Source organism: Mastigoproctus giganteus, chromosome 12, assembly GCF_048544385.1.
Source record: "Mastigoproctus giganteus isolate SK-2022 chromosome 12, ASM4854438v1, whole genome shotgun sequence".
Lineage (NCBI taxonomy): Eukaryota > Metazoa > Arthropoda > Arachnida > Uropygi > Thelyphonidae > Mastigoproctus > Mastigoproctus giganteus.
In genome coordinates, this window is record NC_143586.1 from 156,808,332 (window position 1) to 156,831,345 (window position 23,014).

The window sequence follows — 23,014 nt, forward strand, 5'->3', positions numbered from 1 at the left end:
TTCGCCTTTGTGGAGTTCAGGTTCTTTTATTCCTACTCCTCTAGTTTTTCTTCTTACTATCTGCATGTTTCTCTATGCATTAATTTAATTATTTATTTTTACCGTATTCATCACATAGGGGGCACCACATTATTTTGACAACTATTACATTATGTCCTAGATACGGTCAATATGTAGTATGTATTATATATTTAATCTTATTTTAATCATTAAATTATGTTCTCTGTCGGGTCAACGACGATTAATATATGCTTACATTTATATTTTACTTATATTTCTTACCTTTGATTCTAATATTTCTAAATTTTCTTAACTTTCGATTTACATTTGACCTATACTGGTTTATATTTGGTTTAGATTTAAATTACTTAGCATATATTGATCATCACAGAAACAGAGAACCTCTTGTCGTTTTTTGTCTTCATTCTGGGTGGTTGGCCCCAGTTGAAGTCATCTAAATTGTCTGTAAAAAGCAATAATTATTATTTTTTTTTTGCGTTTTCTTAGGTCCCTGATGGTAATTTAGTTTTAAATATGAAAATAAAGTGTTGAATTATCACTTAAATTTTATTTTAACAAAAAGAAAAAAAAAAGGAAAGGCATTTCTGACAGTTGACTTTGAACCCAAAGACTAAAAAATTGTGATAAAGGACAATATTACAAAGCTATCCAGGTATTATGAATAGGTATTGCAACTCATTACTTATCATTCAGCAGCATATTATACTCAAATTTATAATGTAAAGTTAAACACAGAACTACAACATTATTACAGTCAGATGTACCTCAGCTGAGACCTACAATTTAAAAGAATGGTAACAGTTTTGATCAAATTGTTCCCCAGCCATTCTATTTATATTGTCAATATAAATATCATTAGCCCCTTCCTTAAATATATTATAGGAAAGCACTATGTATGATGGTGATAAATAACAAAAATATTACAGCTCTCTTATGAGAACTTTTTTTTTTGTAGTATGACACCAGGGCAACTAATGGTAATGATATCAGAATTTAAGGCAATGTAACTAGTTTTGGAAGAAAATAACATAGGCTGGATTACAGGCATTATGAACCCTCCTCTAGAATCCTGTAGATAATTCATTTTCTGCTGTATTAATATTAGTAGTGACGAATAATACAAGAAAGCAAACTTATAAAGCTTCGGGCAAAAAAAAAAAAAAAAACTTACATCACCTGTCCATCAGTTTCAAAATGGTCTAGTTCTTTGAATTTATTCAAACTACATACTTTCACGACAGATGGACATTTGTACCAACAATCAACCACCCACTGGCTGATGGCAAACCTCCACACATCTGTCCTGCAACCATACTTCCTCAATTTTAATTTATTCCCCTTCACGTGTGTAGTCTCAGCAAGAGAAAGAATTCCCATCAGCACTGTGCTTGCTCAACCCACTCAACACCTCAATCAGATCACCTCACAGGTGCCTAGTCTCCAGATGCTGGAATTTGCAGAACAGAAGTCTTTCTTGGTAATCCCACTCTTTCATTCTGTTCACCAATCTTGTCCTCTGCACCCATTCCAGCAGATCTGCATTCTTCCTAAAATGAGGCCTTCAGGCCTTATATAGTACTCAAGATGTGGCCTAACCATTTCCTTATACAACAGGATAATCACTTCCTTATCTCTGCTAGTAAAGTTCCTGCACATCATATACAAAACTCCATGAGCTATCCTGGCAGCCAGTATGCACTGCTCAGAGAACCTCATATCTGACTGCACAATTACCCCCAGGTCTTTCATTTTCCAATAACCAGAGTATAGTACCACACAGTTAATACATTACTCTGAGATTACTGCTACCCATATACCTTTGCAAACTTGCATTTATCAATGTTGAACTCCAACTGCATTTCTCAGCCCATCGACCTAATTTGTTTAGATCTTGTTGCAGTATCTTACCCTTATTACTGTCATTAAGGGCTACAGCTTTGTATCATTTGCAAACTTAGGCATTAAGCCTCATATGCCTTCATCAATATCATTAATAAATACTGAAAACAACAACAGGGCTGGCAATGAACTCTTGGTGACTCCACTAATAACATTAGTCCACAAAAAAAAAAGGCAGTGTCCAATATTAACCATTTTCCAACTTGTCCTACTCAGTCATCCCTTTATTCATAGCAGTAACTTTTCCTTAATGCCACACTGCTCCAATTTGTACAGTAGTTTTTTTAAACAAAAAAGTATTAAGACTTCCTGAAATCCAAGTATATATCACATCACAATTTTTTGCATCCAGTTCCTTTGTTGCTACATCATGGTATCCAATCAGGTTGGTTAGATTACCCCATAACAAATTCATGCTGTGATTGCAGTATAACTGCATTCCTGTCCAGATAGTCCTGCATTACTTTTTTTAACCAGTGACTTCTTTATTTTCCCTGGAACAAAAAAGAACAGGTCTGTAATTATCTGTCACCTTTTAATTCACCTTTGTAAAGTGGGGATACATTTGTACGTCTCCAGTCCACAGGGATCTTCTGAATTCAAAGATGCTCTCATAATTAAGACTAAGTGTCAGTTTACCTTTTTGTTGGTGCCATTTTTATGTTTAGCTTCAATAATTTTTCTTCCAGTGTCCTCTCAGTTATCACAAAATCATTTGGTTTCCCGGCACCTCCATAGCCAGGTGGGCAGGAGCAGCAGTGCATAGCACATGCTTCTTGATTAGACCGGGATTCAAGCCAGTGACCACCAAATACAGAGAATGCGGAAAGGTCAGGGAATGACTACCGCATATCCCCACGGAGCAATATGGCCTTAGTTGCTAATGCTCCTAAAAAAAAAAACCAAATAACAATTTGGCTTCCCATTCGAGTTTCATAAACTTCTTGCCTCCCCTTTCCTAAAGAAGCCCTCATGTGAGAATGTATTGATACTTCATCTTGCATGACTCAATACAGTCCTTAATTGCTTAATATTTTCTAGAAACCCAGCAAATGTTCTGAAAAAAACTGCTTGAAGCTGTTCTCCTTTAGGAGATGATTGGTCATTCATTGCAGCCTATGAAAGTGGATTACAAACACATGAATATACAATTAGTATATATATATATATATATATATATATATATATATATATATATATATACTAATTGTATATTCATGTGTTTGCAGAAAAAAGAAGAAACATTTTATTAATGTATTCACCTTGTAGTGAAAGGAAGCCACAGGTTATTGCTGCACTGCCAAAAAAAAATAAAAAAAATACAAATTATGTGCTTTCCTCCTCACACAGGTGACCAGTTGACCTTTGAATTTATTCAAACTGTCAGCCTCAACTACGTGTGAGGACAACTTGTTCTGGCAATCAATGACTTGCTGACTAAAAGAAAACTTCCTGCAATCAATCTAATCTAAACCTAAAGCCCTGTAGTTTGAATTTAATCTGTAGTTCTGGAATGCTTCATAACAGTGAGAATTCCACCATCATTCATTTTACTAATCCCTCTCAGAGCCTTGTAAACCTCAATCAGGTCACCTCTGAGGTGCCTGGTTGTAAAGCTCTGTAGCCCACAATCAGTCTTTCCTCATATGGTCATCCTTCCAATCTCACCATTCAAGCTGCCCATCTTTGGACCCTTTCAAGAAGCTCAAATGTCTTTTTTCAGATGAAGTCTCCATACTTAAACACAGTATTTGGAATACTGTGTCCAAGTATAGAAGTGGTCTTACAATTGCCTTATACAGTGAGATTATAACCTCCCTATCTCAACAGTATAACATTTGATAAATCGATAGGACACAATGGGCTTTCCTGGCTGCTTGTTTACACTATTCAGAAAACTTTATATCTGCCTATGTTGTAACTCCCAGATGCCTTTCCTCCTCCACTGTTTTTAATTCAGTTTCACCAAGTGTATAATTTATTTGTGGGTTGCTATTTCCAAGTGTAAGACCTTGCATTTAGCAGTATTGAAACATAGCTGCCACTTCTCTGACCATCTTAGAAGTCTGTTCAAGTCATCCTGAAGGAGTGCTGCTTTGCACTGATCAATGACTGGCAATCATTACATCTGCAAATTGACATCACACCTTCTATCCCTTCATCGATGTCATTTATGAAAATAGAAATAAGGTCCAAGAACCAATCCCTGATGGACACCACTCTGAAGAATATTCATCAATCACAGCCTTCTGCTCTGCAGCTACCTAGCAATCCATCTAAAAATCTTAGAAGTAATCCCAACCTGTTCAAAGCTTATACAGTAACCCCTCATGAAAGACCAAGTCAAATGCTTTGTTAAAATCCAAATAACTACGTCGAAATTATTCCCTAAATCTAGCTCATGAGTAACTTAGCCTACTAAGTTAGTCAATAATTATTTACCCTTAACAAAGCCACGTATGTCCTTTGAGATGCCATATCTATCTAAAAGTCCCTTGATTGCACTCTTAATTATTATAGCTTTATGGTGCAAGAAAGCCCGAGGCTTATGCTGCACCAGCCAAAAAAAAAAATTCAAGTTACCCTGAGAGAGAGAGAGAGACAAAAGTAGAAATGTTGTTGTTGTTATTTGGTTTTTAGGAGCATTAGCAACTAAGGCCATATTGCTCGAGGAATATGTGGTGGTCATTCCCCGACCTTTCCGCATCCTTCGTATTTGGTGGTGACTGGTTCGAACCCCTGTCTAATCAAGAAGGGTGTGCTACGCACTGCTGCTCTTTCCCACCTGGCTACGGAGGCATCAAAAAAAAAAAGGAGAAATGAATCGCCAAGAAGAGAAGAATGATGACATCCAGCTCAGGACGTGTCAAACCCATACTCACCATATGTGAGCCATTGCTATAAGAATTTTCCTGCCACTGAGGTCAAACCAGTTGGTAACAACAGTACTTCTAAGCGGTTCTAAGAAGTAGTTACCAACTTCATTCTTAGAACTGCTTTTATGTATTGGCACTTCTCCAATCCAAAGGAATCTCCCATGATCATCAATACACTCCCTCAAAATTACAGGGTATATACCATCAACTCTGAGAGCCATACTTACCTTTATGCTCACAGATTTTACTAATAAAATGTCATAATTAGTGATGTAATTATGACATCCCTAATTTCATATAGCTCAGCCTCACAGTATGAAGTGTCTTTCATCAGTAAAGACAGATGCAAATTACCTACTCAATTCTTCTGCAACATCAGCTGGTTATCTAAAACTTTCCCCACACCCAGTGCACACAGGGTGTCCAATCCGATTGGCTTTCTTCTTTGTTTATTCACATACACGAATAATTCCTTGTTCCATTTTTTGCTCTCTTAGTCAACTTTCTCATACACAGCCTTGGCCTCCCTGACCTTATTTGTCGTACTATTACAGATCAACTTGTGCCTGTTGTAGGCTTCAGTACTTTTCATTGTTCTGTAACTGTCACATTTATCTTTTTCTGCTCTATTTGAACAGTTACCTCTGCAGTATCCATTTCAGCATCCTCTTCCTCCTCCTTCTGCAGCAATATTTTCTGAAAGGTATGTATGTGTTCATGGCTTCTACGATTTTTGCTTTAAAAGTATTCCATAACTCAAATGTATTCACGATCCCTCAGTAATGTCCAGTTCATAGATGCCACACAGCACCTTAAACTGTTAAAGTCCCCTCCTCTGAAGTCAAATCCATGCCTTTACATTTAACTACTGCAACAACTTTCTTCATCTTCCAGCTGACGATTGCATGACAACTTCCTAACAATGGTTCCTGTACTTTAAGCAGTGTGATGTCATCTGACTCGTTAGTAATGAGGTCAAGAATATTCTTGCCCCTAGTATATCCTCCAACATGCTAGTATTTATATAGATTAGTACAATTTAAAGTCAGTTATACAAAAAGATGAACATAGTCTGACGGACTTGGTCTGTGCCGGTAGCACAGTGGTATTGTTCCCATCCTCCGCACACTGGGTGGAAAAGGCCCAGGTTTGAATCCCGTTGATGACCCGAGGAACTTTAATGGACTTTAACCCCAGGGGCTCACATCTTGTGAGTATGGACTTGGCACACTCAGGGTCCTGAGCTGGATATCATCATTCTTCTCTTTCTTGGTGATTCCCTTCTACTTCTGTCTCTCTCTCAGGGTAACTTGGAATTTTTTTTTTTAGCTAGTGCAGCATAAGCCTCGGGCTTCCTTGCGATACATGGCTAGTAATAATGAACTAACAAGTCACTTATAGAAACTTGCTACTGAATAACAGTCAGTTATGAGGAAGCAGGTTTATTGTTAACCATTTTATAATAGCATATGAAGCAACATTGATACCAGCAATGCTGATAAAGCTCTGACTAGTTTAAATTGAAGTAAGGAAAGTTTCAGAACCATTTCTTTAACAAATGGAAGTCTTTATGCCATTATATAGTACAAGACAGTATCTTGGCTCACTCTCCTCTCACTTACCTTTACAAGTTTTCTCATTAGAACTGAGAACTAAGTAGAGAGGGCATGCACATGTACCATTTTCTGGATTGGTAAGACAGATATGACTGCAATTTTTTCTTTGTAGTGAGCAGGAGTTTTCGCCAACTGAAAGAAAGAAATAGCAGCTATTTTTAGTTTTATAAATCCATAAGGAAATTTCTCAGAGAGAGAGAAAAATGTTTCCATATATTGCAATTGAGCTATCAAGGTTGTTCTTTAACTTATAATAACCCCCCCCCCTCTCTCTCTCTCTCTCTCTCTCTCTCTCATATAGAGAACTTACTAATACTATAAACTAAGCTAATAATTAAGTTATATTATGCAGTGTAATTTGGTGGCAAGATATATATCATAACATGCAGTTAATAATAACTGCATATCATAATATGCAATGTAATTTGGTAGCAAGATATATATCATAAATTGGTATAGCATAGCATGTAATATATAACATAATCTGTAATAATGTGCGTGTTATATTCTTAATTCTTATCTCATGAAGTAATTTTAATTTTTAAATGAATACAAGAATCATGCCTCAAACAAGAGAGGCACGGCAAAAAAAAGCAGCAGGTGTACCCTGTATGCATGAAAGAGTCTTATTTTATGGGAAAATATCCTTGGCTTGCACGAGGTTAAAGGGGTTTAGTATGAAAAGAATGCAAACATGTTTAACATTTTAAAGCATTTATTTTTTTTGAAAGTGTCATTAATTTGAGGTTGCAATACACGTTCAATAGGTAATTTACTTACAATGGGTTTGTGATAGCTAAAATATGATGGGTACACTTGAGATTGTAAAGAGTGTAAATGTCATTGAAACACAGCATCAATTATAGTTCCATGATTAAGAGTCAAAACATCACGAAATATTCAGGAAGTTCTTGAATATAATTTTGTGATGTCGACAGTCCAGCTTCTTGATGAGAAGTCTATGTAGAAGGCTGATGTTGATCAAAATCTTGAGAAGCAGATTTTACTAAACTGCATTTTTTTGTTCTCTATGTTTTTGAACTCATTCTTTTGTTGATATGGGAGGCTTCTTCGGTGCTTTGAAGCTTTTATTCTTGCATACTTTTCTTGATTTTGCTAAGCTGGAGCTTTAGCTATCTTTGAAATACTCTTATAGGTTAACTGAAATTAGATTTGATATTTTTACAATTCAATAGTTAGTGAAATCCATTTGTAGACTAGTATGATGTCATAACCAAAAACTACTTCAAGAAATGATTGTTGTGTTCTTGAATCTAAACCGGTTTAGTTTTTGAACAGTTTGATTGAAACTTAATTATGTTACTTAGGTTGATGTTGATCAAAACCCTGAGAAGCAGATTTTATTAGTCTGCATTTTTTTAATTTTTTTTTTTTGTTCTCTGTTTTTGAACTCATTCCTTTTTGACACTAGATGCTCTTTTGGTGGCTTTGTAGCTTTTATTCTTGCATAATATTACTACCCACTGCTTACTCTATTGAATCAGCATTGGTGACTCAGTTGGCATCATTTAGGAAGCGATGTCATTTCCATATGGGAAAGGGAACGAGAGTAGCCTTGTGTAGGCTAAGTTTTTACGGCTGAGGAACATAGAAGTTTTCTGTTTTATTAATTTATATTGGCTTGAATTAGAATATTAACTTATTTTCTAGAGTAGCTCTATATTCCTAGTTATGATACTTAGTTTATATTTTAATGTAGATAGATTTTGTAGGTTATTACTTAGTATCGGTAAGGGTATCCAATCCACGTGTTTTATAAATTTTGCAGAGCCGACGAATCGGAAGTTTTTTTTTAGCTATAGTTAGCCGCTTTATTGACTAATTGTTATTAAATTATTTTCTGTAAGTAGCTTATAGATCTAGGCAAGATCCTTGATTTATTCTGAATTGAGATAGTGAGATTTTGGAAGTTAATTAATATTTAAGTGTCCGTAGATTTACCGTTCATAACTTGCCGCCATTGTTATACGATACATTATATCCCAAACTAGATAGCATTAGCTTAGTATAGTATAGTATATAATATCAATTATATCAGTAAATTTATTAATCTTGTTGAACTTCATTGTCAATTAAATTGTACTTTTAATTAAATACATATAACGACTTAGATTTTATGAACATAACATAATTAATACATAACTTGATTTGGAACTTATATAAAGAAACTCAAAGATAATACTCTACACTTAAAAAAAATATATAGATATATAGTGTTAAAATAGCATTGGGATATAAGTTTAGGGTTTATAATTTTGTACTGAAATTGAAATTTTATTGAATTTGAATCATGACTCAGACCAGAGCAGCAAAGCAAAAGGCTCAACCTAAACGGAGTGCTGTGGATCAAGGGAGAACTGAGGGGGGAGCATTGCCCTCTGAATCACAGCCTTTTAAAATGCACTGCTTGCTTGATGTTTGTGGAGCAGTGAGGTATGGGACATGATATTGCCAACGGGATGTCTGTGTGCGTGCAATGTAAGGAGTGTGAGGAAATGAGGCGACAACTCAGCATTGTTATGGGCCTATATGAGAGCTTGAAGGACAGGGTCAATGCCCTCAAAGGATCTAAATTGAGGGGCCCCATCAAGTTCTCAGCTGCCCACATCAACATCAGAGCTGAGCTTGCACCTGATCATCATGCAACGCAGTGGCAATCCCCAAAAAAGCAGAATCATCATGCAACACAGTGGCAATCCCCAAAAAAGCAGAATCTGCTGGTGCACAGGAACTAGCAGTTGTTGGTGACTATTGTCAGAGGAAACAGGGAACATGCTATATAAAAATGGCAGTAGTAGTAGTGGCATGTGATGCAAGAAAGCAAGTGTATGAGCTTATGCAGCATCAGCCAAAAAAAAAAAAAACACCATTCCCTCCAAATGCCTGTCCAGTTACTCCTTAAATTTATTTAACCTATCAGCTTCAACAATGACAGATAGAAGTTTGTTCCAGCAATTAACCACCCGCTGGCTAAAGGCAAACTTCCACACATCTATCCTACAACCATGTTTATTCAATTTGAATTTATGCCCTCTCAGGTGATTATTCTGAGCAAGAGGAAGAATCCCATCAGCATTGAGCATGCTCAAACCATTCAAGGCTTTATACACCTCAATCAAATCAACTTAGAGGTGCCTAGTCTCCAGATACTGTAATTTGCAAAATTACAGCCTTTCTCCATAAGAGCAACCTTTTTTCTGTTCACTAATCTTGTTGCCTTTCTCTGTACTCATTCCAACAGCTCTACGTCCTTCTTAAAATGTGGCCTCCAGACCTGTATATAGTACTCAAGGTGTGACCTGACCATTGCCTTATACAAGGGGATAATCACCTCCTTATCCCTGCTAGAAAAATTCCTGTATATCACTGACAAGACACCATGAGCTACTCTTGCAGACCATCTGCACTGCTCAGAAAACTTCTTATCTGCCTGCACTATTAGCCCCAAGTCCTTTCGTTCTCTACGACTGTCAGTGTAGTACCACAGAGTTGATACATTACTCTGGGGTTACTGCTTCCCATATGTAGTACTTTTCATTTGTCAATTTTAAAAACTTCATTTTCCACCTCTCAGTCCATCTGCTCAACTTTTGTAGATCCTGTTGCAGCAGTGTACTGTCATTAGTGTCCTAACAACCCTGCCAACCTTCGTATCGTCTGCAAACTTGGACATTAAGCCTGATATACCATCATCAATATCATTTACAAATACAGATTGTAGAAGCTATTAAGCTTTGCATATCAAGGGATAGTTGTTCAAGGCTTAGAACTAAATGTATTTCAAATGAAATGACTTATGGCAGAGAAGAATAATGAATGGATGCATATAAATTATCCGACTTACATTAGACAAACTAGTCTACAATAGGTTACAAAGGAGATTAGGCAACCTAAAGTGGACTATGAGAAGTTTCTGGCAAAGAAAAGCAGTGAAGATTTCTTTATCTATGTTTGATTTGGATTATACTGGTGCATCAACAACAGTGACTATAATCTGTCCCCTTCTGTTTGTTAGAACTTTTCCAGATTGGGAAAGTTCTAACAAACAGAAGGGGATATAACCATTCGGGTCACAACGAAAAAAAAAAAAAAAAACTGATTGGGGTAGTTGGGTGAGGATGGCATCTGATTCTTCATATTGTACAATTTGGTTCAGTGGTAAATATATTGGTATGTACCATATATAATACCATATGAAAATTTGTTGTACAAATTGCTCATGCTTCTAACTTGAGATGAATCAGGTGAAATGGAATATGCAGATTTACCGATATAGCAACTCCTCCATATGTTGTGTTTTCTCCTATTCTGTCTTTCCTATGAATGTAGATTTTTTTTCACTGTCTGATCGCCTGATTTATCGATGGATCAGTCTTTCCTATGGATGTAGTTTTTTTTTTCACCGTTGGATCGCCTGATTTATCGATGGATCAGTCTTTCCTATGGATGTAGTTTTTTTTCACCGTTGGATCGCCTGATTTATCGATGGATCTGTCTTTCCTATGGATGTAGCTTTTTTTACTGATGGATTGCCATTGTCATGAAGATTGTCACTTGTAGACAGTAACAGATGAGAGCATACTTAGCTTAGAGGAAATGGATGTTGTCAATATTTCTGTGTAAAATTCGACAGTTCCATTGAATAAATATGTCCACTATTAATTTGATTTATATTTTCTTTTTTTCAAGTCTGTGTTGTATCCCATTGTCCATTTCATCATCAGCAAAAATGTCTGGTTGTTTTCTGTTGTTGACTTCCATTTAGTCCTGTTGACTAAATTCTGTTATGAATTTCTTTCCATTTTTTGATTTTGAAATGGGAATAGCTTTAGCTGGAACAGTAATGGTGTATTAGTTTCTTGTTTCATGCAATTGTGGCAGTGGCAGACTGATTACTGCTACACAGGGGTGTATTCAGGGGGCATATGCCCTCCCTTCACCAAAAATTTTAAATGAAAGAAAGAATGCAGGAGATGTTTCGCTTCTCTATTCTCTCAAGGGGTTTTCAGTGTACAAAGAGCTAACTGAAAGAATCTCCAGAAAAAACAATGTTGTTAAGTGGCGTAACTATGTCAATGCAGCTGCATTTGGGCCCGAGCTTGAAAGGGGCCCGTGAAATTTGGAAGACACCCATTTCAAGACAATTAATGAATTTCATTAGTAAACTAACATTTTTTAAAATGAAATGTAACATTGTTATCAGCACAGCGGCTGGCCATCCAAGTATTGTTGTGACTATGCCACGCTTATAGAAATATTAGCAAATAAAAGATAGTTGTGAAATTTTCAGCAAAACCTGTGCCAAATATAGATATACTATAGATTTATAGATAGTACAAAGATAGATTTTATTCTAGTGTTGAATTTATTTTACATTTTTTGTGTGTGGGTACACTGATTGTTGTAAGAGGATATTTTATTTTACAATACACAAATTTATCACAAAACAGTCTAGCTCTGGTCAGTGTTGTCGTTTTAGTACCTTAGATTTGGTTTTTTTTCTCTCTTTTTTTTTTTGTCTCTCTGAAATGTAAAACTACAAAGACTAAGAATGAGTTAATACTATGCCAACCAGAGTCACATCTAGCCGATCCTTTGATCCTCTCATATGTTGATGACATTCTGTAAGTGATTGATGCATTGGGAGGAACCCTTCATGTAATTAATGTTTATCCTATGGTGTTCAGATAGCAGATTAAACAATGACAAGGAAGAGTAAAATGTCTACTTCAGTCACCCCAAAATTAGCAGGTCTGGGTCACAAGTTGTCTGTCCAACATATCACTCCAAAGCATGCAGTTTCATTAAATTTATGGTTTTAAGATTGAGTTGCCATTTTCACAACATTCTACCTTGTCCATTGTGGTCTTTCTATACAGCCAACGGGACTGGACTTTGTTGTAACATTTAATACCTGTTTTATATGTATCTGTTCTGTTTTTGCTTGTGGTGGGAAAATTTGTTGAAATGTTACTTTAAGAAGAAACTGGGTAAACTAAACAAAAAAAAAAAATTTCAGCCAATCAGATATTTTCATTTTGCTTTATTGGCAGAGAAAGAAAGGTCTGCAGTTCTTATCAAGTATCACTTACTATTTGTTATTCTACATTTTTGAATGTAGTGATTTTACATTTTCAAGTTTCTCAGAGCACGAAAAAAATTCATCCATTACCATTACAACCATTCTTTTCTAACCTGTGATAGGAATGCTGAAAATGTAAGCAAATTTATTATTCCAGTTTTCATTAGTTTATGTGATGGACCATTCAAAAATTTTGAATGATCCATGATGTTGGCAATCGTCAAAGTTGTCCAGTTTTGATACCAATGTTACTCATTGCTGTAGATTTATTTTTTTTATTATTCTTTGCATTTTGTTATAAATTGACAGAATGATCTATAATTTGTTACTCTGGTGCCAGTATTTTTTAATTGAAACCCTGTTGATGGATCATTTACAGATTAGAGAAAGATGGAACATGAATTTCAAAAAGTAATTTTTCTTGTTTTTTTTTTTTTTTTTTTTTTGCACTCTTCATACAATGAAATGTGCACCTCTGAATAGAGAAGTGTGCACTGATTTGCTTTATGTTCCCAATGAAGTGCCAACTTTGTAGTGATTCTGTAAAAAGTGATTTTATGAATGAGTTTCTGTTTATACTCTGGGGCAACCACATGGTCAGAGTTCACAAAACAGGGAGAATACAAGAAACAGCACCATGTTTAACAGTCACGGGCGCCGGCAGAATATCTTGCATGTGGGAATAAATTTTTTGTTCACCAAATTTTCGAATACATACAATATTTTAATTGTCTGATTTACGTGTAAAAGTGAGCCAATGTTTCGTTATTGGTGGGAGAAAGTACAGTAGACTCTTGATTTTCCAGAATAGATGGCAAAAAAACAAATCCTGGATAATCAATTTCCTGATTAATCCAAAAATACAGAAGTCCCTGACATGTAAGAGATACATTCCAGGACTTGTTACTTCGTTGAGTTTTACGTAATTCAGAAGTGACTAGTAACATATTGCTACTATATTATTATTGACAAATCTGAATTCAGCGCGATACTTGTTAATGCTTGACCATTTTCATACATTCTTATTAGTTTAATTTTCTGATCCAAATCTATCGCTTTCTTTCCTTTTGTTGGCAGATGTACTAGTACCACTGTCACTTATTCTCTTAGTCGGCACCGTGATAACGGTCAAAATGAAATTTTCTGTAAAGAACTTCACAGGGTTAAGGCAAAAACTCACTATTATCATCCCGCATGAGCCCACATTTTACTAAATCACATTTCTGAAGGTGAACAAAAAACAATTTGCACTTTCCATTTTATTGGGCGTTTCTGTTATTACAATCTATTATAAACAGGTAGTAAACTATCTTAATGCATTTGTGATAATACCAATAGCTGGAATTCTGTCGGTTTTTACGTTATTATGGTGAAGTGTGTATCCCCTTCACTGAAATCTTCAGTCATAAAAAAAACGAAATAATTGTAAGAATCTTTTTTTCTTATTTTTTGCTTGTTATTCCGATCTCAATTGTGCAAGTCATGATCGTCGTTATTGATTGCTTGTTTTTTTTGTTGTTTTAAATTTTACAATCCTAAAAATAAAAAATTGAGTAAAAACAAATTTATGTAAATCCGTAGTTGCGTAAATCGGGGACTTACTGTATCGAAAAATGATCAGCAACCTACGTAAAAAATATGGTGATAGATAAAAAAAAAAAAAAACTTACCACGTACTACTTGTGTGTCCAATACGATGCTTCCCTTTATTTTTTGCAATGTTGCGTATGGTTTGGTCACCAACATTATATTAGTTCCTTAGAGATTTAACGGATGCACCATTTTCAAAATTTTGAAAAATTAAGTATTTAACTGAAAGTGCAACTCTTTTGCATTTACCCATCATTTGTGTTTTCTAAACAAAAAAAAAAATTTACTATTAAAAAAAAAATGACATCCCAACATAAATAATGAAACAGAATTTGTCCTTTTGCAGTGTGACGGAACAGAACAATCGACGCAACGCACTAAAAGAAACTAAATATTTGGTCCTTTTTTTTGAGCGGCAGGTGCGAAGACAGCGGGGGTTGCAAGATAACAGGCACATTAATCTCCCAATGACGACTTATAATGCCACTTCTTGCTTATTTACAACTTGCAAAATATCTGTTTATACCTATTCTAGTTATTACTTGAATTTTACAATTTCTGGTTGATTTTTTTTTTAATTTGGAGTCTTGAAGTGTCCTGGTTAATCCGATCCCAGTAAATTGGGAATCTGCTGTACTTTTATTTTGAAAGAAAGAACTTGTATTGTTTTAATGTTTTCGTTAAGTTAATGAAAATATAAAAAAAGTGCACAAATGTTGCACAGTTTGTGATACTAACATGTTACCCATTGCTCTAGATATTTTTATTACTATTCTTTTCATTTTGTTACAATTTGACAGAATGATTTGAAAGTTTATTACACTGATGTCAATAAAAAATTTTATTGAAAATTCACTGCTGGATCATTTATAGATCAGAGAAAAATATTATATGAATTTCCATCAATCACTCAGAACTCCTTTCGTTTCTTTGAAATTCAACTTTCTGCAATCTAACTTTCCTAATACAGAGGGTCGCTTTATGCTGGTTCACTTTTCAAATTACTGGAGTAGACAACCCAAAACAAAGATGCTGTAACTTAATCATTTCAGCATGCAAAACCAAATAGGTTTAATGGACTGTTGACAAAAAAAAAAAAAAAAAAAAAACTTGCCCTTTTGTTTGTCACGATTAATTTACATCGAGTAGGTAACTAATTCCCCCCCACTTATGAATTTTCATATTAAACTATAGTGTGTAATTTTGCCTGTTTTTGAAAATGAGCAAAAAATATAGTCGACACTGTCATGATCAATGGTTCAAGGACACTAAATATAAGAACTGGCTCTGCAAATTAGATGGCAATTATTTAAAATTGTTTTTGTATATATTGTAAATGCACACTGACAGCCAAATTAAGTGATACTGAAAAGCATCGTAATATAAACGATATACAAGAAAGCTGAAGAGCCCTTTAGTTTTTAGCATTAGAGTATTGCCATTCAAGAAAATTGGCAATACAGAACGTGCAACAAGCAGCATAGCATTTTTTACAGTTATGCAGGGGCAGATGGAGGTTTTATGGGACCTGCAGCTTATACAATTTTTGGGCCCTCTTTAAGAAAAAGAATGCAAAATTTATTTGTATTTTTCTTAAAGCTGGTGGCCACTCAAACCATGAGCGCAGGCAGCATGGTGCAAGTGCACCACTTTTGGATTTCGAAGTAATACACTATTTTTAATATTTTCGTTAATTTATTGAAACATTAAAAAATACAAATTCTTTCAAAATACAAATTCTTTATTTCAAAATACAAGTACTTACTCCCACCAATCATGAAACAATGGCTCTCCTGTACAATTAAATCAGTGAAACTTGACTTAATTAAAATATTGCATGTATTAGAAAATTTATTCCCAAATGCACCACCATCCAGCCAGTGTCCATGATTCCAATGCGACCCAAAAAGACAGTATGATGGAGAGGAAGTCTTAATGGAAGGAGACAGTGATATTAACTGATTGTGGTTAAAATATTTTACTTTTGCAAATATTACAAAATCATATTGCTTCCACCTTCCCAGTGCCTTGAAGGTGGCTCGTGCAAGTGAGGGGCTCTGAAGCTTAAGCTTCATTAGCTTCACTGTAAATCCACCTATGCATATACTTCTATTGTTCTTTCTTTTTATAATTTTCTTATAAATTATAACTACTTGTTTGTTCTGTTTTCTGTTGCAAAATGTTTGGAAATAATATTTTGTCATTTTATATGATTAATTCATATTATTCACAAGCTTTCCTAATATTCAAATAAAGAATCAATAAAACATAAGTGTTTCTAGGTCTTTCTAAAAAAAAAAAAATTCAAACACCTGATTACCATGCCCCCTCCCCCTTACGATGACACCTGGATATGCCACGGCTGCTACCATATGCATTAGCTTGAATTTGTCAATGTTAAACTTCAACTGCCATTTCTCATTCCATCGACCTAATTTTCAGTCACTAATTGATCCTAATTTTAGATCTTGTTCCAATAGCTCACCGTGATTACTGCCATTATTCACCCTGCCAACCTTTGTATCATCTGCAAACTTAGACATTAATTCTGATATACCTTAATCAATATCATTACTAAATATTTAAAAACAACAATGGACCCAACACCGAACCCTGTGGAGGGGGGGCTCCATTAATAACATTAGTCCACAAACAGCAGTTCCCATTGATGACCACAGTCTTCTTCCACTTAATCATCCCTTTATCCATAAAAGGGATTTGCCCTTAGTGGCATATTACTGCAGTTTGCATAGCAGTCTTATGTGCAATGGTAGCCTTCGTGAAATCCAAGTATATGATATCAAAACTATTTTTTGCATCCAGTTCCATGGTCACTGCATCATAGTAAGCTATCAGATTGGTTAGACAAGACTGCCCTTAGCAAATCGATGCTGTTACTGCAGTATAATTGCATTCCTGTGCAGCTGGTGTTGCATTACTTTAATTAACCTGTAACAGATGTTAAGCTAATAGGTCTGTATTTTGGGGTAGAATTTTTTCAGTTGTCTGTGCTAACAGTGGATGCAAAGAAAAACAACAAAGGCTGCTTTACTTATGTAAACTTTAGAAGGAAGAGGATGAATCAGATTGGTTCACTTGATGTTGGTGGTTCAACTGTTGATGATCCTGCAAGTATACAAGCGCATGTATACTTACTTGCATGTACACTAATGCTAGAAGTATAGTAAATAAAATTGATGAATTTGAAGTGCTGATCAAGACATCAAAGGCAGATATTGTTGGTATATCAGAGACATGGTGTTACACAGATATAAGCTGTGCAGAATTGGAATTTGGGGAGTATACAATGTGTACAGAAAGGACAGACAGGGTATGAAGGGAGGAGGGGTTATGCTGTTAGTTAAGAAAATTTATTCACCTAAAAAAATCCAGTGGAGGTATATACCCTCCACTATAGCCCTGGTTAGGCCACATCTTGAGTACTGCATACAAGTCTGAAGGGCTCATTTTAGAAAGGACGTAGAACTGCTGGAACAGGTACCGAAAAGGGGCAACGAGATTGGTGAAAGGAATGAAAGAGTGGTCTTGTGAAGACAAGCTTAAGCCTTGAGAATAGGCATCTGCAAGGTGATCTGATCAAGGTCTTGAAGGACTGAGCAAGCTTAATGATGATGGCATTCTTTCTCTTGCTCAGACCACACACAAGGGGCATAAATTCAACTTGAGGATGGATGTTTGCAAGATAGATGTGAGGAGGTTTGCCTTCAACCAGTAGGTGGTTGACTGTTCGAACAAACTTTCATCTGGTGCTGTGGAGGTGAGCAGCTTGAATAAATTCAAGGAAGAAATAGACAAATTATTGGAGGGGTGGCTAAGTGATGTCAGAGGTTTTTTATGTATTTTTTTTCAATGGTGCTTTATAAGCTTGCATCATTTGTCACCATTAATACTAATGTCATTGATCACTCAAATTTCATTCATGAATGGCTGATTTCTGGTGAAATCTGAGCAACTTGATCTGTTTTTGTAAAGTGTATGATAAGAGTGGATATAACTGTATGGACTTTTTTTTATGCAAAAAAAGCCTGGAATCCTTGCTCCCTCCCCTCCTTTACAAATTTATTTGGTTGCAAGTGAGCAACTACTAATATCCAACTGGCAGGGAGTTACATCACCAAACTTGCAAAAATCACTGAGGGGATTAAATATAGTCCTAAAAAGTCTTCTGCATCATTGAAAAAAAATGCTGTTCTGAAAGAAGGTACCCCACAGAACCTTGTTATGAAAGAAAAGGTTAAATTTTTTAATCATCTAACTTCTGGAACAAATTGTTACTTGGAATTTCAAGTTGAACCAACTAACACTTAACTGACCTTGCTAACAGGAGAGTGTTTCTACAGGGATACAGTGGATTCTAAATGGATACATTTAAATAGAAAGGATGCAAGAATATTTGCTGATGCCATCGAGGCAGTGTTAGGTGAGTTGGAAAACTACTAGATTGGGGGATTAACAAACTAATAGATCAACAGTAGCCGCAGGCAGAGGCAAAAGTGATTCTTGCACTGCTTTTGTTGTAATGAGCAGCAGCCTAGAGAGCAAGTTGCTGGGGACATCAAGAGCTGCTGGGAGTCATCATGGAACAAGTAAATACATGGGCTGTGTTAGGGTTAACTAAGAGTAAGAACAAGTGCATGTATACTTGCATGTACACCAGTACTAGAAGTATAGTAAATAAATTTGATGAATTTGAAGTGCTCATCAAGACATCAAAGACTGATATTGTTGGGATATCAGCAACATGGTGTCACACAGATAGAAGCAGTGCAGAATTGTAATTTGGGGAGTATAATGTGTACAGAAAGGACAGACAGGGTAGGAAGGAGCTTATGCTGTTAATTAAGAAACACAAAACTAAGGAAATGCATCCAGTTGACATGGGTGGAGAGTGGAATGTTGAATCTGTTTGGTGTGACAAACTGGGAAAGGGAAAATAAGTGGGAGTATGTTATAGGCCTAATGACTTTGATGAGTACAATGAACAGTTGTGCAGAGAAATTGAATGGGCCAGAAAATCAGAATGTCGTGTAATGGGGGGGATTAACTTTCCAGATATTGACGGGAACTTGTGGATTGGCCACTTGCACGCTTGCAAGACTTTTGTGGATTTATTGGAGGATTGTTTTCTACAGCAAAATGCTTGAGGGACAACCAGGAGTAATACCCCTTGATCTGATTATCAGCAGTGATTATTCATGCATTAAGAATTTGCAGATAAAAGAACCACTAGGCAACAGTGATCAGTGTGCTAATATGGGATTTACTTTAAGATGTAAGTACCATCAAGGGTAAAGGGAAGGGTTTTTGTAAAGGTGACTACAGTGGTCTCCAACAGTTTTTAAATTCTATACGGTGGGATCAGCTGATGTTTTCAATGGTGAATTCTAAATCTGAAGCATTCACGGACTTAATCTAGGAGATTACTAGGCTTTTCATTCCAACTAAGAAATACTGTTTAAGGTTCAGGCCTAAACAGATGTCGGATGAATTAATGAGGTTAGTGGCAGAAAAGAAAAATGCATGGGATGCATACAAATTATAAGGCAACACAGAAGCTTATGGCAGATATAAGCTAGTCTGTAATCAGTCAGTTAAGGGAAAGTTTTGTCTGACCAATTTGAATGGATACTACGATGTGGTCACAAAGGAACTGGATGTAAAAAAAAAAAAAAAAAAATTGATATCATATATACTTGGATTTCGGGAAAGCTTTTGATACTGTTGCACATGGAAGACTGCTGTACAAACTGGAGCAGTATAGCATTAAGGGCAAGTTACTGCAATGGTTAAAGGAATGGTTCAGTGGGAAACAGCAGAGAGTGGTAATAAATGGACACTACATGGACTAATGTTATTAGCAGGGTTCGGTGCTGGGCCCATTGTTGTTTTGTGTATTTATCAATGATATCAATGAAGGTATATCAGGCTTACTGTCCAAGTTTGCAGATGATACAAAAGTTGGCAGGGTTGTTAATGACAGTAAAGACAGTATACTACTGCAACAGGATCTAGAAAATTTAGACAGATGAGCTGAGAAGTGGCAACATTGACACAATGAAGTTTAACACTGACAAATGCAAAGTACTCCATATGGGTGTCAGTAACCCAAGGGAAACGTACCAAGTGTCTGGTACTACACTCAGGGAGGTGGAGAATGAAAAAGATCTGGGGATAATTGTGCAGTGCAGACAAGCTGCCAGAGTAGGTCATGGAGTTTGTCAATGATATATAGGAATTTTGCTAGCAGAGACAAGGTGATTATCCCTTTGTATAAAGCAATGGTCAGGCCAAACCTTGAGTACTGCATACAGGTCTGGAGGCCTCACTTTAGGAAGGATACAGAGTACTAGAACAAGTACAGAGAGGGCAACAAGATTTGTGAGAGGAACAAAGGGGTGCACTTACAAAGAAAGGGCTTAAGTGCTGCAAGTCGCAGCATCTGGAGACTAGACACTTGTGAGGTGATCTGATCGAAGTGTATAAAGGCCTTGAATGGTTTGAGTAGGCTCAATGCTGACGGAATACTTCTACTTCCTCAGATTAAGAACCTGAGGGGGCATATATTCAAATTGAGGAAAGACAGTTGTAGAAGAGTTGTGCAAAAGTTGGTCTTTAGCCAGCAGGAGTTTATTGCTGGAACAGACTTCCATTTGCTGTTGTGGAAGTTAATAGCCTAAATAAATTTAAGGCTGAACTTGACAAACATTTGGAGTGACCGGATGGGTCAAATGGGATGGGATTTTTCTTTTTTTTTTTTTGCTGATGCTGTATAAGCTTGCTTTCTTACATCATATGCCTCAATTAATGCTAATGCTAAAAACTGTGAGAACCAATGAGTCTGGAATATTAGCTTCCTGTTTGAAAGTCAAATAAGAAACCTTTGCCACCCAGGGCCTAGTACCTAGAGTAGTACTGCTATCATTACTGCCCTGCAGCAATGATGTACCTAGCAAGAAAAACTTGGCAGAGAAGGTTGTGTATCATTAGCAATTCACCACTGTACAACAAATAGTAATTTATTTACTGTATTCCTAGCATTGCTTTATAAGTAAACAAATTTATGCCTTTGTGTTTCTAGTAACTCTTACGCAGCTCTCATAATTGCTAGTCCCATGTGGATCCCCAGCAGGACTTGCAATCCTCCCTAATTCCCAGGCCACTGCATGTCAACTAAAGCAATGCAAGAATCAATTACACCTCTCTTATTATGGCTGCCATTAAAATATTAGCATCTATGCAATCTCCTATCAGAATCTAGCAGTTTTCCAAGCCAAATTAAGCTCTAACAAAATTTTATATTGAGAATTATAAGTTGTATACATTTACAAGTTCTAGCATGTCAACACATGTTTTGTTTTATGTATGTCAACACTTGGTACCAAAGCTTAATGCAAAATAAATTTTTTTTGATCCTTACCTTCATCAAGAGGATTTACATAAGTTATCTTCAATAAAGCAGATTTATTATGTTCCTGAGGAAGAGCAATTTTAAATCTTTGCTCAGCCTTTTCTAATGATGTGAAAAACACAGCATAGTTATCAAGATCAGTCCAATATAGAAAATCTTTAGTAACTGCTATTGACATCACATGTCTCAAACCAGCTTTATGCAGTTTTTGACTAAACAGGGAAAAAAAGAAAAAAAAATGGACAGAAAAATATTAAGAAAAAAATCAAGATTAATGCCTTATTATATAAGTTCCATTAAATTATTATATTTGAATCCTAAATGTAGTGGGAGTGGAATTTAAATACAATGAATTTGCCTTTTTAGTAAAAAGAATAACAATATATAATACTTTGTACACAAGGAACTTAAGTTTTGGACACTTTACAAGGTGGATATAACTTGAAATTTGGTTAATCTGTAATTTTGGAGTCGTTTAGTCCCAAAATAGAAAACACCTTAATTCTACAATTATTGTCATACCCCTTGAGGAAAGATGTATTACAAAGCCCATAACACCTTGCATCACATCAGAAATATTAATATATTTAGTAACTAAAATTTACTGAGAAATATTGTATTATCCTTTAATATATAATCTTACACAAATCATTGAAATTCTAAAAACCTCTATGTAGTATAATATTAAAAAATAATTAAAATTACTACAATTAATACCACGTGAAATGAATATAGTTTATTAAGCTAATTGACTAAATCACTATACAATTTAAGGTGACGCTTCAGGCATCTTACCGATACCCATCATCAGATCATGCTGATGACAAACTCCTCTGCCAATGCTCCCAGAAACCTGAAGTGAAGGACATTACATGGAAAACAACCACGTAATGTAATAATTAAAAGCTTCTTGATTTTGATGAACATAATGCAAAATTTACTCTTTTCCTTCTGACAATGGACAATACTTTAGTTTCTCCTTTACTGCAGCAGAAGGATATGTTAGAGATCTTTTTAAAAGAAAGTATTTTTCTTTTTTTTTAAAACTTCAGGAGGTAGATCATGGTTTAATTTCTCTCAATCCACAGTTAATTTGTTTCAAGAAAATTAGATGATTCAGTTGACATCAAGAAAAAAAATAAAGTGTAGCTGTTGCACTGCTCCAGGAAGAGCTTTCATCGCTGATAAAATAGGCTGCCACCAATCAACAGTATCCTGGGTGCTGAAATTAGTGTGAAACCAGTGATATGAAGAGAAGACCTGGATCACACCATAAGAGAGCGACTATGTCCAAGATCGATATTTGAAATGGCTATGCCTTCGTAATCACCATGCTAGTGCTCCTGATCTAAAACTGGACTTTGAGATGGCCTCTGGTGTTGATACAAGTGCATGAACTAACCAAAAACTGCTTTCAGAATGTGGTCTGCATGCCTATCAGCCCAAGAAGAAGCCTTTGTTGACCCAACAAATGAGGAAG

The 23,014-nt window shown here is 35.7% G+C and overlaps 1 protein-coding gene across 1 annotated transcript in view; it reads right to left on the reverse strand.

The window, feature by feature from the left end:
* The window catches only part of LOC150077534 (low-density lipoprotein receptor-related protein 2-like), a 496,886-nt gene that overhangs the window by 264,845 nt on the left and 209,027 nt on the right, over positions 1 to 23,014 (reverse strand). The window contains exons 16-17 of the mRNA XM_090385933.1: positions 21,544 to 21,746; positions 6,419 to 6,544 (exon numbers count right to left, since the gene is read on the reverse strand). Of these exons, the coding sequence (XP_090242059.1) occupies positions 6,419 to 6,544; positions 21,544 to 21,746 (329 nt within the window). The remainder of the gene's footprint in view (positions 1 to 6,418; positions 6,545 to 21,543; positions 21,747 to 23,014) is intronic.